Genomic DNA, 18,624 nt, shown 5'->3' with positions numbered 1-18,624 from the left:
ATTACCAGTAAACTCAGGAGGGAAAGATAAGAGCGAAGCTTGGGTTTGGTTTTTTAAAGAAATAACTACAGCCATTGGCTTTCTTTTTCTGTATACGTACACTCTTCTAATATACTCATCCAATCCCATAGTTACAGTTAGTATATATTTTTAATGAATTCCAAAATATATCTGAAGGTCATATTTTTTTTCTTCAGTGTCAGACCAATCTATCCATTTGTAATCTCCATTTGAATGTTCCACAAAAAACTTCAAACTCTCTAAAACTAAAACTCCAAAACCTGCTTTCCTTTGTTTTCCACACCAGTGGATAATCCCACCATCTATTCAGATGCGCAGGCAGAAATTTAGGGTCATTCTTTGTTCCCTTCTCTTCGTTAGCCAGAAGGGCCACTCAGTTACCAACTAATCCAGATTCTACTTTCTAAATCTCTCATCTCCTGTCTCTACTTCCATATTCCTGGACATAGCCATCATCCCTTAACAGAATTACTACCCAAGCTTCCTGTCTTCCTTACTTTTGGGACTCCATAATGCCATCTGAGCGACCTTTCTAAAGTACAAATTTCACTATATCACTCTGGCTTTTTTTACTTCAGTGGTGCCACATTGCTTTCAGGATTAAATCAAAGTTTTTAGTTTCTTAAGCTCCATTGTATACAGTATTCAAAGTGTGCTGTGTACAAAAATATTACAGCTAACAGGATTACATTCACATTGTATACATCTGTTATTTTAGATCTTTTTTTGCATTTATTGACTCAAAAATAGTTAATGTCTTTTTATTAAATGCTGTCATACAATATGTGGTACTTAGTGACTGGCTATCACATGCTGTATTGTTTTCAAGGTTGATCCATGTTGCAGCATATATCTTTACTTGTTTTGCTGAATAATTTCCATTATATGGTGTCTTGCCAATGGGTTTCAGCCCCAGACAAGTTCACTATGGATTCAATGAGACCAAGGAAATGACAGCAGAACATTCTTGGAGTGAAAGGGTTATACCCAACTTTATTCCCACAGTGTCAAGTCAGTCACTAGAATCTCATCCACTTGCTTGCATGCAGCAAGCTGGTCTCTACCTCTGGGCCTCTCTACTCCCGCAGCCATCTCAGTCTCTGTCCTCAGCACTGCCACCACTCCAGCCTCTGCTCTGCTCTCCTGTAGCCTTGCAGCCATGCCACCATGTCTCCCAGAGAACTGGGCGGAGCTCTTTTTATATAGAGTCAATAACATATTGCCCACATGTGTGTAGTGAGCTAGTCAGCCAGGGCCAGGTGAGAATCCTGGCCACAGGAACCTTCACTTTATCCACATACGGATAATACCACATTTTTTTATCCATCACTAATGGACATTTGAATTATTTCTACTTTTGGCTATTATGAATAATGTTGCTATAAATATTTTATACAAGTCTTTCTGGAATATATGTTTTCATTTTGGCTTTTATTGGGTCATATGGTAACTGCTTAACTTTTGAGGACTCACCAGAGTGTGTTCCAAGGCATCTCTACCATTTTACATTCCAACCATGTTAGGTAGGTTCCAGTTTTTCCACATCTTTTCCAACACTAGTCATTATATTTTTGTTTTAGCCATCCTAGTATATGTGAAGTGGTATGTTGTGGTTTTGATTTGTATTTTGTTGATGGCTAATAAACATCTTTTCATGTGCTTATTGGGCATTGTATATACATTAAATTCTTTGGTGTTAACAATTCTAAGATAAAATTGTAATATCTTCTCAGATGATGGAAACAAAATCAAAAAAATTGTCAACATCAAAAAACAGAAAAAGGAATTCTGTGAGAGAAGAAAAGGGAAGAAAAGTACATGGACCATTGAATACGTCTTTGGAAAAAATCGAGGGAATACCAGAAAAAAAGGAAGAGAATTCAGAACAGCATGTTTCGGAATGTAACACAGATACATCACTGATCAAACAGAATGTGAATTTACCTTCTGTGTCAACCATAGCTGATAAGTTTCAAGAACAACTAGAAGAGAAGAAACCAGAAGACTCCATTGTAACAGTTGTGCTTTCTGCAGATCCAGGTACATGGCCCCGAATTTTGAATATTAAACAACGGGACAGTCTTGTTAAAAATGATCCACCTCAAGTAAGAAATTTTAACTTTCCAAAAGACAGTACAGGGAGGAAGTTTTCAGAAACTTACTATACACGAATTCTTCCAAATGGTGAAAAAACTACCAGATCCTGGTTACTTTATTCAACTTCAAAAGATTCTGTATTTTGTCTATATTGCAGACTCTTTGGGGAAGGAAAAAATCAACTGAAGAATGAGAATGGGTGCAAAGATTGGCAGCATTTATCACATATTCTTAGCAAACATGAAGAAAGTGAAATGCACATCAACAATAGTGTTAAGTATTCAAAATTAAAATCTGATTTGAAGAAAAGTAAAGCTGTTGAAACTGTAAAGCAGAAATTACATGAGAATGAGAAAAATGATGGTATACTCTTACTGTATACATAATATACTCTATTTGGTTTTTGACATGACAGGGTCTTATATTTATTCAGAAAAGATCTGTACCCTAACATAACTGTTTGGATTGTAAGGCTCCTATGCAGAGTAATTTTCAGCAGTTCATTAGCAATAATTATAACAGCAAAGAGAAAAGAATGTTTCTGTTACAAATTCTAAAGGTAATTGGATTCCATAGTGATTAATACAGATTTCAATAAATGCAGTTGTTAATTTTTTCAATTCACACCTTTTTAAATTGGTATTTAAGGACTAACATTTTGACAGGTTTGGTTAATTTACACCTCTGATTACTTTGAAAGAAAGGCTTAAATTTATCAATACCAGTTTGAACAAGATACTTGGGTGAAAAAACATTCTCATCATTATAATTAAAATAAAAACATTCAGAAACAGTTTAAGAACAGAATGGGATCTAAAACTGCAACTTTTGCTGTTAAACCAAATACTTGTGATTATTTCTGGGGAGGGGGGGGCCGAAACATTTATTAACTGAGTGAAAAAAGATCATTTTTAAATAAAGATTATTTTGCATTTTATTGGTCTTGTTTTGTTTTATTTAATTTGTAAATATTTCAGCTTTTGTTTTTAGGAGAACTATAAGCATAAAGAGTATATACCTATTTTTATGTTGGTACAAATTTAAGATATGCAAAAATAAAAACATATTAAGTTAAGCTTTAGGTACTGTGGCTTTTTTTTCCCCCTCTGAAGGAGACTACAAATTTGAAATTGTAGGAATACACTAATGGAAATTAAGGATCTCAATATTTCAGATGGTCAGTCAGTGTTCCCATCACTGTATATTCAGTAATTCTCCCTTTGTTTCTGGTTTCTGGTAGCAAGTCTATCATCTGTTAGGTTTGTCTTGCCAAATGGTTTCAGCCCTGGGCAAGTTCGCTGTGGATTCAGTGTGGCCAAAGAAATGACAGTAGGATGTTCTTGGAGTAAAAGGGTTTATTACCCAGCTTATTCTCCTGGTGACAGGTCAAGCACTAACATCTCTGCCTCTGCCCAGAGCACTGAGCCGAGCTCTATTATATAGTGCAATAACAGCTTATTGCTTATGGGTGTGGAAGCAGTAGCCTAGCAACAGACCAGTTATATCATCAAGTGGTGTAAGTTCAGTGAGGATACTGGCCATAGGAACCCCAACTTCCCCACATTCCACCCCTCCAGGATTCCCACCTTACAATCTACACACTCTCAATCTTTCGCAATGGTCCCTGTGCAAGAAAGCTGGAGCACTAACCAGATTCCACAACAGCAATAGAGGATAACAACAACTTAGAGATAATAACAAAAATTAAGATAGAACAAGATTTTGAACAAAAATTATTATAATCCTCAAGCCAATGGAGATTCCCAATCCACAAAGACCTTAGGGGTGATAAGACACATGTTTTAATGACACCAACATAGGCAAATCTTGTCCATCAGGTAGGATGCATGCAAGAGAGTGGTCCTATGATAGGACTGTAGCAGGAAGGGGATCCCGTCCAGGTCTAGTGTACCATATTTTACTCCTCTCCCCACCGGGGTTACTGAGAGGTCTATATATAGTGCTTCTGGAGGTGCATGCACTGGCAATAAAACTCCCCGGTAAGATGCTCCTACCTTCTGGCTGTTCAGGATATACTACTGTGATCTTTGGGGGCCACTGTGCTCATACTCCAAGATACAAAGTAGGCCAGCTTCCAAGCATTTTCCCCAAGGTGCCAGGAGAGCAGGCCATCATTGGTCCATGTGTTGAAAGGTCAAAGGCCACATCCACTCAATGGAGTCTCCAGGGTTTTAGGGCATTTGGTGCTGGCAGCAAGATATTATTCTGGTGGCCGAACCTTGGCTTCAATGATTCTTCTTTGGTTTGTACTTGCAGTTGTATAGGGGAGGCAGCCATATGTGTTAACATGTCTAAAGGCTCAGGGCTCCCTTTTAGGGTCTCCGTTCAAATGCCGTAGCACTGTCCATAGCAGACTGACCATCCCCACAGACTACTGGTGTCTGACTTTAGTCTATATTTTAACAAGCCATTGTGCCTCACTATCATGCCTGCTATGGTAGTATTGTATGGCACATGAAACTTCCATTTGATTCCCAACTATAGCACCCATTCTTTCTGTACATGTCCAGTAAAATGGGTGCTCTGATCACTCTCAATTACCTATGGTCAGCCATAGGTGGCAAAGAACCACTCCAGGCCTCTTTTGGTCATCTGCTGATCTGCACAACAGCTAGGAAAAGCAACCAGAAGTCCAGTAGCTATGTACACACAAGTCATGGCATGCTGATACCCTTCTGACACAAGTAGAGGCCCAATAGAGTCTATCTGCCACCTGATGAGGGCTATCGGCCTCTTAGCTATTGTTCCATGTTGCTGTGGAACTCAATGTAAGTCCCTTTTAGAGCATAGGACACTCTCCTGTCGGGCTCTACTAACTTCAAATGTCAAAGGCAAGCCCCACTGATGTGCTACAGTTCACACTGTCTTTTGCCCCGCATGCAACAAACGCTGATGTAACCATTGGGCTACGTCAGAGGTAGGCTTTCCTTCTAACCAACGTATCTGGGCCAATGTATCTCCATCATTTCCTGGGGATACCAGTAGCAAATGACCTGTCACATGGTATACTGTAATCATTTTAGTCTGACCACAGGCCCATAAGTCTGGTCACAATTCTTACCCCCAAAGGGGTCGGTGACCAACCAACCAGTTGGCATAGTACCAGGTTGGTAGCCACAGGGTCAAGCCCCGATAGACAGCCCAGCTGTGAATGCAGACGACTATAGGGAAGAGCTCCTGGCTGATCACAAGCCACACAGCCTGCAACTCTGCCCATTGGCTGCTCTACCCTTTACCATCTTCCATCCATATTGTCTCAGTCTTAGGATGGAAAGCTATGGCCCTCCACTTTTGGGGCTGCCATGCCTGGAGCTCTCTCTGTACTATGCATCTTCAGGTATAGGGGGGTCATCCCTCTCGATAAGGACTCTCTGCTTCTAATGGTTCTAAAGTACTTCTTCCTGCTTTTCACTAGTATATGTCACTGGCCCCAATATGCATTGCAGTTCTTCACTCAAGGGGCTACTAGAGAGGGCACTACGCTGCTGTAGGTAAGCACCCCACTTGGCCAGTGTGGGTGTTTGTGCCACACCACTCTGGCTTTGGGTCTAGTCTCATACCCACCCCAAGATGGGATAGGTGGTTATTGTCTTTATCGGGGCCATTCCAGTGATAGGTTCTGTAGTCAGCAAGGCTTGATAGATGGCAGCCAGTTGTTTTTCTATCAAAGTGTATTGTACCTCTGCCCCTTTCCAGAGTTGTGACCAGACTCAATACGTTGATGAGTTCATTCAAGCCGCTGCCAGAGACCCCAACCATAACCATCTTCAGTCACATGAACATCCAGCTCACAGGGCCTTGATGGGTCTTTCACACTCAAGGCCTGCATGGCCTTGACTGCCATTTTGCTGTAGTAAAGGCAGATGCACATGTCTCATCCCAGCCCCACCTGATGCCCTTTCATACCAACCGGTATAAGGGCTTCAGAATTTGTGCCAAGTGTGGGGTAAACACTCTCCAGTATCCCAGGAAACCCAAAAACTCATGTAACAATGCTACAGTTGTAGAGGTAGGAAAATCCTGGACTTTATCAATGACTGCTTCTGGTATAACTTTGGTCTTAGACCAGACAACCCCCAAGAATTTGACCGACAAACCAGGTCCCTGAACCTTGGGTGCTGTTCACAGCCCATCCTTCCTCCTGTAGATGTTGCAGCAGTCTAGGTGTGGCACCTTCTAGATCAGAAAGAGAATCGGACATGAGCATGACATCATCGATATAATTGTACAGCCTCACCGTTGGCGGTTTCTCCCATGTAGCCAAGTCCTGGGCTACAAGTCCATGACAGACAGTGGGGCTGCAGAGGTATCCCTGTGGAAGGACAGTGAAAGTCCATTGCAGTCCTTCCCATATGAAGGCAAACTGTTCCAGACTTTCCTGCTCAATGTCAATGGAAAAGAACACATTAGCAAGATCTACCACATAATGGTATGTTCCTAGTTCATGGCTGAGGGTATCCATAAAGCCTGCAATAGAGGGGACAGCACCATGCATAGGGGGTATGACTTTATTCAATTCTCTGTAATTCATGTTCACATGCCAGGAGATATCCGGCTTTATGGGACACACGGGAATTGAAAGGACTATGCCTGGGCTTCATAATACCCACCTTTTCCAGCTCCTAGACAGTTTCTCCAATCTTTTTATGCCACCCAGGTAGTTTGTATTGTTTGGTATCAGTCACCCACCAAGGTACAGGCAAAGCTATGGGCAGGTGCCTAGCATGTCCCCTCAGAACTGCCTTCACCACACATACTCTCAGTCTGAACTCACCTGCAGTGGTCTGCAACCATAGACCCTGCAGGATATCAATGCCCAAAATATACTCAGAAAAGGGAGATATATACACATTATACTCTTTTAGGTGTGGACGCCCAAGTCCCAAAGGGATTTGGCCTTGTTTCACTCTGATAGCCTTACCCAGTATCCATCTATGATAGTGGGGGTTCCAGGGAACCGCACAGAGTTACCAAGAATCAGTGTACATTCAGCCCCAGTATCCACCAGAGCCAGGACACATATGTTCACTGGGGACCAATGGATAGCTATTTCAACATCTGGCCTCCGGTCCCCCCCTGGTCCCTCAGGGCAGATACCTCGACCTTCCCCTCAGTCAAACCATGTTCCCCAATCATCTTCCTGTGTGCACTCAAGTGAGGTTAGCTCACTCTCCAGAAGGAAGTCTTGCACGCACACAGGCTGGACATGTGGCCCTGTGACCTCTGCCTCTTTGTTCTTAATGGCTTGGAATTGCTGCTCAGGTTTCAGTAGTTGCCATAGCTTCAGTAAGATCCTATTTGACTTCCCATCTAATTTCCATCTGTTGGCTCCTGCCCATATTAAATCAACCCACATCTGGGTCTCGTAACCTTCACGGGGCCCTGTAAATTCTTCAGGTAAGTAGAAGACCTTATTTCTTCCATGTTCTCATTGCTTCAGCCTCTCTTAAGTCTGCTAATCTATGTGTAACCTCACTATGGCCTGCAGTAAGTGAGGGGAAAGAATGGCCAGTAGAGACCCAAAGAGGGATGTGGGAGCCATTTGAAGTGCAATATTTCTCATTCCTATAGTGAAAGGTTCCTCATCTGGGCCATGATTCTCTGGGCTATAGATGGCATTTTTAATGCCTAGCTCTCGTAGCATTTGTTGGAGCTCAGCATATGTCCACCATCCAGCAGGGGAGGATGGTAGATCACCCTGACTGGGCCACACAGCACAAAGTGCAGCCATAAGCCAATCATGGAGGGAAAGATTTCCTGGGGACTGATGTACATTTGTAATTGCTGCTCAAGGCAGGCTGAACCATCAGGGAAGCCAGCTTTGTCATCTCTGATCCCGACAAAACAATTCCATCCACCCCGAAGTCCCACAGACACAGGAGACAAGCTGACACTTACGCCAAGGGTTTCTACCTAAACCAGGAGCCCAAATCCACCAGCTCAGCCTGAGTATAGGGATGGAGCATAGAGTGCTCCATGACCTGGGGAGGAGGCTGCTCCTCTCCTTGGGGAATTTTCAGCTGCTGGGTCTTTATTTTCTTACAACCACTGTGTGTGTTTTCAGTATAAGAGGTGCCTGTGCCTAAGGCATCACACTTTCATCCTTCCCCAGCTCCTCCATTTCTGGGGGTGATGGCACCATTCTCTCTTCTCCCCCGAGTGCCTCCTCTGCTACAATCTAGGAAGTTCTCCATTTCTCCTAGGTTTTCCAGCTTGTTAGCATATAGGTTTTCATAGTATTCTCTAATGATTCTTTGTATTTCTGTGGGGTCCGTAGTGATTTTTCCTTTCTCATTTCTGATTCTGTTGATGTGTGTAGATTCTCTTTTTCTCTTAATAAGTCTGGCTAGCGGCTTATCTATTTTGTTTATTTTCTCAAAGAACCAGCTCTTGGTTTCATTGATTTTTTTCTATTGTTTTATTCTTCTCAATTTTATTTATTTCTTCTCAGATCTTTATTATGTCCCACCTTCTGCTGCCTTTGGGCCTCATTTGTTCTTCTTTTCACAATTTCAATAATTGTGACTTTAGACTATTCATTTGGGATTATTCTTCCTTCTTTAAATATGCCTGGATTGCTATATTCTTTCCTCTTAGAACTCCTTTTGCTGCATTCCACAGAAGTTGGGGCTTGGTGCAGTTGTTGTCATTTGTCTCCATATATTGCTGGATCTCCATTTTAATTTGGTCATTGATCCATTGATTATTCAGGAGCATGTTGTTAAGCCTCCATGTGTTTGTGAGCCTTTTTGCTTTCTTTGTACAATATATTTCTAGTTTTATACCTTTGTGGTCTGAGAAGTTGGTTGGTAGAATTTCAATCTTTTTGAATTTACTGAGGCTCTTTTTGTGGCCTACTATGTGGTCTATTCTGGAAAATGTTCCATGTGCACTTGAAAAGAATGTACATCCTGTTACTTTTGGGTGTAGCGTTCTGTAGATGTCTATTAGGGCCATCTGTTCTAGTGTGTTGTTCAGTGCCTCTGTGTCCTTATTTTCTGTCTGGTGGATCTGTCCTTTGGCGTGAGTGGTGTGTTGAAGTCTCCTAGAATGAATGCATTGCATTCTATTTCCTCCTTTAATTCTGTTAGTATTTGTTTCACATATGCTGGTGCTCCTGTATTGGGTGCATATATATTTATAGTTTTTATATCCTCTTGTTGGACTGACCCCTTTATCATTACGTAATGTCCTTCTTTATCTCTTGTTACTTTCTTTTGTTTTGAAGTCTCTTTTGTCTGATACTAGTACTGCAACACCTGCTTTTTTCTCCCTGTTGTTTGCATGAAGTATCTTTTTCCATCCCTTGACTTTTAGTCTGTGTATGTCTTTGGGTTTGAGGTGAGTCTCTTGTAAGCAGCACATAGATGGGTCTTGCATTTTTATCCATTCCATTACTCTGTATCTTTTGATTGGTGCTTTCAGTCCATTTACATTTAGGATGATCATTGAAAGATATGTACTTATAGCCATTGCAGGCTTTAGATTTGTGGTTACCAAAGGTTCAAGGTTAGCTTCTTTACTATATAACTGTCTAACTTAACTCACTTATTAAGCTATTATAAACACAGTCTGATGATTCTTTCTCTCCCTTCTTATTCCTCCTCCACCATTCTTTATATGTTAGCTATTTTATTCTGTACTCTTTTGTGTTTCCTTTGACTGCTATTGTGAATAGTTGATTTTATTTTTTGCCTTTAGTTAGTATTTGGTTTATCTGCATTCTTTGCTGTGATTTTATTTTCTCTGGTGACATCTATTTAGCCTTAGGGGTACTTCCATCTAGAGGAGTCCCTCTAAAATACCCTGTAGAGGTGGTTTGTGGGAGGCAAATTCCCTCAACTTTTGCTTGTCTGGATATTGTTTATCCCTCCTTCATATTTAAATGATAATCGTGCTGGATACAGTATTCTTGCTTCAAGGCCCTTCTGTTTTATTGCATTAAATATATCATGCCATACATGCCCTGTAAAGTTTCTGTTGAGACGTCTGATGATAGCCTGATGGGTTTTCCTTTGTAGGTGACCTTTTTTCTCTGTCTGGCTGCCTTTAATGCTCTGTCCTTGTCCTTGATCTTTGCCATTTTGATTATTATGTGTCTTGATGTTATCCTCCTTGGGTCCCTTGTGTTGGGAGTTCTCTGGGCTTCCATGGTCTGAGAGACTATTTCCTCCCCAAATTTGGGGAAGTTTTCAGCAATTATTTCTTCAAAGACGCTTTCTATCCCCTTTTTCTCTCTTCTTCTTCTTCTGGTATGCCTATAACACGAATATTGTTCTATTTGGAGTGGTCACACAGTTCTCTTAATATTGTTTCATTTCCAGAGATCCTTTTATCTCTCTCTGCCTGAGCTTCTCTGTGTTCCTGTTCTCTGATTTCTATTGCATTAATGGCCTCTTGCACCTAATCCAGTCTGCTCTTAAGTCCTTCCAGAGATTGTTTTATTTCTATATTTTCCCTCCCAACTTTATCCTTTAGCTCTTGCATATATCTCTGAAGATCCATCAGCATGGTTATTATCTTTATTCTGAATTCTTTTTCAGGCATATTGGTTAAATCTATCTCCCCAGGCTCCCTCTCAGGGATTGTCTGGGTTACTCTTGACTGTAACAAATTCTTCTGCCTTTTCATGGCAATAGAGGTAGAAGCCCTCCTTGCTGCCTCTGCTGGTTACCCACAGATGGGGAACAGCTTCCAATTTTATTTCCTGAGCCACCATGGGTGGGGCAGCTGTCAGGGCAGCCCAGAGCCTTGCAGGGAGGGTCAGGCATGCCGGGTGTGCCCTCCTGTGAGAATGGCGACCTTTTGCACCTTGTCCTGGCTTCCTCTGTGCTGAGCCACTGTATACTGGCAGGTCCTCTGAGTCTAGCCTGGGCAGCTGCGGAGGAATCTCTGGGAAATTCTGTGGGCACGGCCCCTCTCAGGCTGCTCCCCTGCTATGGCAGGGCCGTGCTGGAGGGGGAATGGACTGGGAGGCTGTTTGTCACTGTGAAGGGCTTCAGAGCTTCACTGCCTCCCAGGAATCCTAGCTGGGAATCCCGGGAATTCCTAGCTGTTGGGCTGAGTGTGCTGGCATGCTTCTGTCCAGCTGTGAGGCCCCTGTTCCTTTAAGACTTCCAAAAAGCAGTCACTTTTGTTCCAGGGGCACCAGCTGCAGGGAGCCACTGACAGATTTTACTGTTCCATTTCCCTAATATCCAGTACACCATGCAATGTGTGTCTGCGCTCCTGGTGCAGATGACTAGGGCTGGGTATTTAGCAGTCCTGGGCTCCCACTCCCTCCCTGCTCCAACTCCTTTCCTCCTGCTGGGGAGCTGGGGTTGGGGGGCGCTCAGGTCCCACCAGGCTGTGGCTTGATCTTACCCCTTCGTGAGGTGCTGAGCTCTCACAGATGTAGATGTAGGCTGGCTGTTGCACTGTATCTTCTGGTCTGTCTTTTACGAATAGTTGTATTTGCAACTAAATTTTAACAAACATTTAGTGAAGACCTAATACCCATCCTCCTTATTAAAGTTTTCCAAAGAGTAGAAGAGAAGGGAATAGTTTAAAACTCACTCTATGAGGCCAGCATCTCTCTAATACCAAAACTAGGCAAAGACACCACAAGAAAAGAAAATTACAGACCAATATCCCTAATGATAATAGATGCAAAAATACTCAACAAGATATTATCAAACTGAATTAAAAAATACATTAAAAACGTCATCCATCATGATCAAGTAGTATTCATTTCAGGGATGCAAGGATTGTACAATATTTGAAAACACATCAACATCAAGAAAAAGAAGGACAAAAACCACATAATCATATCCATAAGATGCTGAAAAAGCATTTGACAAAATTCAACATCCATTTATGATAAAAGCTCTCAACAACATGTGTATACACAGCAAGTACCTCAACATAATAAAGGCCATATATGACAAACCTACAGCCAACATCATCCTTAAGAGTGAGAAGCTGAAAGTCTTTCCTTTAAGATAGGGAACAAGACAAGGATGCTCACTCACCCCACTTTTATTCAACATAGTTCTGGCGGTCCTCACCACAGCAATTAGACAACACAAAGAAATAAAGCGCATCCAAATACGTAAGAAAGAAGTTGAACTGTCACTGTTTCCTGATGACATGATATTGTACTTAAAAAACCCCTAAGGAATCCACTCCAAAACAATAGATCTAATATCTGAATTCAGCAAAGTTGCAGGACACAAAATTAATACGTGGAAATCTGTTGCTTTCCTATTCACTCACAATGTACTAGCAGAAAGAGAAATTAGGAAAATAATTCCATTCACAATTGCATCTAAAACAGTAACATATGTAGGTATAAACCTAACCAAGGAGGTGAAAGACCTATACCCTGGAAACTACAAGACACTCATGAAATTACAGAAGATACCAATAAATGGAAACACATTCTGTGCTCATGGATAGGAAGAATTAATATTGTCAAAATGACCATCCTGCCTAAAACAATATACAGATTCAATACAATCCCTATCAAAATACCAATAGCATTCTTTAATGAATTAGAGCAAATTGTTCTAAAATTTATATGGAACCACAAAAGACCCCCAATAGCCAAAGAGGTCCTGAGAAGGAAGAATAAAGCTGAGGGGATTATGCTCCCTGATTTCAAGCTCTACCAAAAAGGCACAATAATCAGGACAGTTTGTTACTGACACAAGAACAGACCCACAGTCCAGTGGAACAGACTAGAGAGCCCAGATATAAACCCATGAATATGTGGTCAATTAATGTATGATAATGGAGCCATGGACATGCAGTGGGGTAATAAACCTCTTCAACACCTGGTGTTGGCAAAACTGGACAGCTACATGCAGGAGAATGAAAATGAATTATTGTCTAACCCCATACACAAAAGTAAACTCAAAATGGATCAAAGACCTGAATGTAAGTCATGAAACCATAAAACTCTTAGAAGACAGCATAGGCAAAAATCTCCTGAATATAAACATGAGCAACTTTTTCCTGAACACATCTCCTCGGGCAAGGGAAACAAAAGCAAAAATGAACAAATGGGACTGCCTCAAGCTAAAAAGCTTCTGTACAGCAAAGGACACCATCAACAGAACAAAAAGGCATCCTACAGCATCGGACAATATTTTTGTAAACAACATGTCCAACAAGGGGTTAACATCCAAGATATATAAAGAACTCACAGAACTCAACACCCAAAAAGCAAATGACCCTATTAAAAAATAGGTAGAGGTTATGAACAGATAGTTCTCCAAAGAAGACATTCAGATGGCCAACAGACACATGAAGAGATGCTCCACATCACTAATCAACAGGGTAATGCAAATTAAAACCAGAATGAGGTATCACCTCATATCAGTTAGAATGGCCAGCATCAAAAAGACTAAGAATAACAAATGCTGGCAAGGATGTGGAGATAGGAGAACCCACCTCCCTACACTGCTGGTGGGAATATAAAGCAGTTCAACCATTGTGGAAAGCAATATGGAGATTCCTCAAAAAACTAAAAATAGAGATACCATTTGACCCAGGAATTCCACTCCTAGGAATTTACTCAAAGAATACAAGTTCTCAGATTCAAAAAGACATATGCACCCCTATGTTTATCGCAGCACTATTTGCAATAGCCAAGATATGGAAGCAACCTAAGTGTCCCTCAGTAGATGAATGGATAAAGAAGAGATGGTACATATACACAATGGAATACTATTCAGCCACAAGATAGAAACAAATCCTACCATTTGCAACAACATGGATTGATCCAGAGGATATTATGCTCAGTGAATTAAGTCAGGCAGAGATGGACAAATACCAGATAATTTCCCTCATTTGTGGATTATAACAATGAAGCAAAACTCAAGGAACAAAACAGCAGCAGACTCACAAACTAGAAGAAGGGACTAGTGGTTGCCAAAGGGGAGGGGTCGGTGAGGGTGTGTGGTGAGGGAGGGAGAAGGGGATTGAGGGGTATTATGATTAGTACACATGGTGTGGGAGGAATTATGGGGAAGACAGTACAGCAAAGAGAAGACAAGTAGTGACTGTGGCATCTTACTACAGTGATGGACAGGGACTGCAGTGGAGTATGGGGGTACTTTATAGTATGGATGAATGTGGTAACCACATTGTTTTCCATTTGAAACCTTCATAAGAGTGTATATCAATGATACCTCAATAAAAATGTTTTTTAATAAGTTAATTAATTAATTTTTTAAAAAAGAATAATACAAGAAAGAAAAATTACAGGTTTTAGGACTCTTCGGAACTTACTAGAGTCCTAACCACAATATTAACAATTGATTCTAGGAATAAAAAGGATGATACATTATAACTATGTTTTTTTCAGAAATAGAAACTTGTTTAACTTTTGATATCAATAGACATAATTTACCACATGAACAGAATAGAAAAAAATACAAACATGTTGATAGAAAAAAAAACATTCATAATAAAAGTTCAGTAAAGAAAAAACAAAGGGATTTACTATGAAAAAAGGAAATATACCACAAACCTATAATTAAGATCACACTTAATAGTGTAATAACATTTTCAGAGTTCAGGAACAAGAGAAAGATGTTCACTATCACATCTATTCAATGTTGCTCAAGTTTCTTCTAAGTTTAATAAGGGAAGATAAATAAAAGAATAAGATAGGAATGGAAGTGTGGGTAAAATTGTAACATTTCCCGAATATCTCGCCTGGCTTTAGCTATTTGCATATCCTCAGGGGTGGAGAGAGGTTTATCTCCATGTCAATGGGTAATAACCTGGGCAACTGAGGGGGTGTCTGAACCTGAGAGGTTAAGGGGAGGGGCTGGCTTCCTTGCTTCTTCCAGAGCAGAGGAGAGAGATGGCCTGGGACTGCACTTTGTAAGCAATACGGGTTTTAAACTTTATTTCTCCCTTTGACTGGTTTCGGTTTTTAGAGGTATTTTGCCCCAGGATTTCCTCTTCCTGGACTTACAGAAGAATAAAGCTCAGTTGCATTTGACATTTCTATGGAGAAGAACTAAAAGAATATACATGACGAACTATTAGAATTAATAAGGGAATTTAACAAGGAAGTTAGCAACAAGGTGAACATATTAATTGTATTTCTATATATTAGGAATAAACAGAAAATGAAGGTAAGTGCTGTTTACAGTAGCATTAAAAGTCAAATATATAAGCACAATCTCTACATCAAAAACCTGAAAAACCATTTTCCCAGGTTGGAATTCTTGATATGAACATAATTATGTTAGTTCTCTCGATACTGATCTAGATTCAGCACAATCCCATCAAAATCTCACCTTGTTTATTAAGTTTGGTGGAAATTGATAAACTGATCCTAAAGTTTATACGAAATGCAGTCTTAGAATAATAGCAAAAACATTCTTGAAACTATAAATTTGAAGTATCTACCTTACTCTGCCCTATCGAAATGTATTATAAAACTACAGTTAAGTCTGATATTGTTGCAAGGATAGATAATGAAGGGTCCCCACCAGTAAGATGGCAAACTTCCGGCTTCTCTTCAGGGGGGGTCCTCAGTTCCCGCCGGCGCCACCTGAAGCCCAATCACCTCTCGCCCCCCTCCCAATCCCAGCACCTAGCCAACAGCCAACAGCCCCGTAGAAATGACACCTCAATCAATTCATGCCCCTTCCTATATAACCCAGCACCTTTCCCTAATAAAGCGGAATTCTCCGGTGAATTGCTGCTATGTGTCGCTCCTTTCCTTTCAGATAAAAATCCATTGGATGCAGTAGAATCAAGAACCCAAAACCAAAAATAAATATATATATTCACCTGGTTTACAGCAAAGGCACTACTGCAACTTAGTGAAGAAGGGGCAGTCTTGTTAATAAGTGGTGCTAGGTAATTGGTCATACATATGAAAAAGTGATCTTGACGCCTATCTCACACCACACACATAAAGATATTTGATACTGATCATAGACTTCAACATGAAAAGTAAAACAAAACTACTATATGAAACAGGAAAATACTTTCATGACTTTGAGAGAAGCAAGAATTTCTTAAGCAGGACCCTATATGCAGTAACCATTACAAAAAATATACATTGCCTTTCTGGAGCAAAACTGAAGGAACAAAACAGCAGCAGATTCACAGATTCCAAGAAGGCCCTAGCGGTCACCAAAGGAGAAGGGGTGTGGGAAGGTGGGTGGGCTGGGAGGGAGAAAGGGATTGAAGGGCATTATGACTGGCACACATGGTATGGGGGGTCTTGGGGAAGACAGTGTGTAGCACAGAGAAGACAGGTAGTGACTCTGTGGCATCTTACTACGCTGATGGATGGTGACTGCAATGGGGACGGCAGTGAGGAATTCATAATACAGGTGAATGTTGAAATCACAGTGTGGTTCATGTGAAACCTTCATGAGACTGTATAAGTGATACTTTAAAAAAGTAACTTTTTAAAGGTATTATTGATATACACTCTTATGAAGGTTTCACATGAAAAAACAATGTGGTTACTACATTTACCCATATTATCAAGTCCCCACCCATACCCCAAAGCAGTCACTGTACATCAGTGCAGCAAGTTGCCAGAGATCCACTATGTGACTTTTCTGTGCTACTCTGTTCTCCCCGTGACCCCCCACACCATGTGTACTAAACACAATATCCCTCAGTCCCCTTCTCCCTTCCTCCCCACGCGCCCTCCCACACCCCTCCCTTTTGGTAACCACTAGTTCCTTCTTGGAGTCTCTGAGTCTGCTGCTATTATGTTCCTTCAGTTTTGCTTGGTTGTTATCCACCATAAATGAGGGAAATTATTTAGCACTTATCTTTCTCTGCCTGGCTTATTTCACTGAGCATAATGTCCTGCAGCTCCATCCATGTTGTTGCAAATGGGAGGATTTGTTTCTTTCTTATAGCTGAATAGTATTCCGTTGTGTATATGTACCATCTCTTCTTTACCCATTCATCTACTGAGGGACACTTAGGTTGCTTCCGTATCTTGGCTATTGCAAATAGTGCTGCAATAAACATAGGGGTGCATATGTCTTTTTGAATCTGACAAGTTGCATTCTTTAGGTAAATTCCAAGGAGTGGGATTCCCAGGTCAAATGATATTTTTATTATTAGTTTTTTGAGGAACCTCCATATTGCCTTCCACAATGGTTGAACTAGCTTACATTCCCACCAGCAGTGTAGGAAGGTTCCCCTTTCTCCGCATCCTCGCCAACATTTGTTGTTCTTAGTCTTTTCAATGCAGGCCATCCTTACTAGTATGAAGTGATATCTCATTGTTTTAATTTGCATTTCTCTGATGATTAGTGATGTGGAGCATCTTTTCATGTGTCTGTTGGCCATCTGAATTTCTTCTTTGGAGAACTGTCTCTTCACATCCTCTGCCCATTTCTTGATCGGGTTATTTGCTTTTTAGGTGTTGAGGCGTGTAAGTTCTTTATATATTTTGGATGTTAACCCCTTGTTGGATATGTCATTTACAAATATATTCTCCCATACTGTAGGATGCCTTTTTGTTCTGTTGATGGTGTCCTTTGCCGTACAGAATCTTTTTAGTTTGATGTAGTCTCATGAGTTCATTTTTGCTTTTGTTTCCCTTCCTCGATGAGACGCGTTCGGGAAGAAGTTGCTCATGCATATATTCAGGAGATTTTTGCCTATGCTGTCTTCTAAGAGTTTTATGGTTTCATGACTTACATTCAGGTCTTTGATCCATTTTGAGTTTACTTTTGTGTATGGGGTTAAACAATAATCCAGTTTCATTCTCTTACATGTAGCTGTCCAGTTTTGCCAACACCAGCTGTTGAAGAGGCTGTCACTTCCCCATTTTATGTCCATGGCTTCTTTATCATATATTAATTGACTATATATGATTGGGTTTATATCTGGGATCTCCAGTCTGTTTCACTGGTCTATGAGTCTGTTCTTGTCCCAGTACCAAATTGTCTTGATTACTGTGGCTTTGTAGTAGAGCTTGAAGTTGGGGAGCATAATCCAGTCAGCTTTATTCTTCCTTCTCAGAATTGCTTTGGCTATTTGAGGTCTTTGTGGTTCCATATGAATTTTAGAACGATTTTCTCTAGTTTGTTGAAGAGTGCTGTTGGTATTTTTATGGGAATTGCATTGAATCTATAGATTGCTTTAGGCAGAATGGCCATTTCGACAATATTAATTATTCCTATCCATGAGCATGGTATGTATTTCCATTTATTGGTATCTTCTTTAATTTCTCTCATGAGTGTCTTGTAGTTTTCAGAGTAAAGGTCTTTCACTTCCTTGGTTAGGTTTATTCCTAGGTATTTTATTCTTTTTTGATGCAACTGTGAATGGAACTGTTTTCCTAATTTCTCTTTCTGCTAGTTCATCATTAGTGTATAGGAATGCCACAGATTTCTGTGCATTAACTTTGTATCCTGCAACTTTGCTGAATTCAAATATTAGATCTAGTTGTTTTGGAGTGGATTCTTTAGGGTTTTTTATGTACAATATCATGTCATCTGT

General features: G+C 40.6%; 1 protein-coding gene across 7 annotated transcripts in view; it reads left to right on the top strand.

The window, feature by feature from the left end:
- ZMYM5 (zinc finger MYM-type containing 5) overlaps window positions 1–3,193 on the top strand; it is a 48,181-nt gene extending 44,988 nt beyond the window's left edge. For 6 of the 7 annotated variants that reach the window (XM_037017186.2, XM_037017182.2, XM_073223557.1 and 3 more), the window contains one exon: window positions 1,755–3,193. In XM_037017186.2, coding sequence (XP_036873081.1) covers window positions 1,755–2,504 — 750 coding nt within the window. In that variant the 3' untranslated portion in view covers window positions 2,505–3,193. The remainder of the gene's footprint in view (window positions 1–1,754) is intronic. The other variant, XM_037017187.2, reaches the window with a different exon arrangement.
- Window positions 3,194–18,624: the final 15,431 nt, after the last annotated feature.

Source organism: Manis javanica, chromosome 1 (genome assembly GCF_040802235.1).
Source record: "Manis javanica isolate MJ-LG chromosome 1, MJ_LKY, whole genome shotgun sequence".
Classification (NCBI taxonomy): Eukaryota; Metazoa; Chordata; class Mammalia; order Pholidota; family Manidae; genus Manis; species Manis javanica.
The sequence above is the reverse complement of the archived record's forward strand: the minus strand, read 5'-3'. Positions and strand labels throughout refer to the sequence as shown.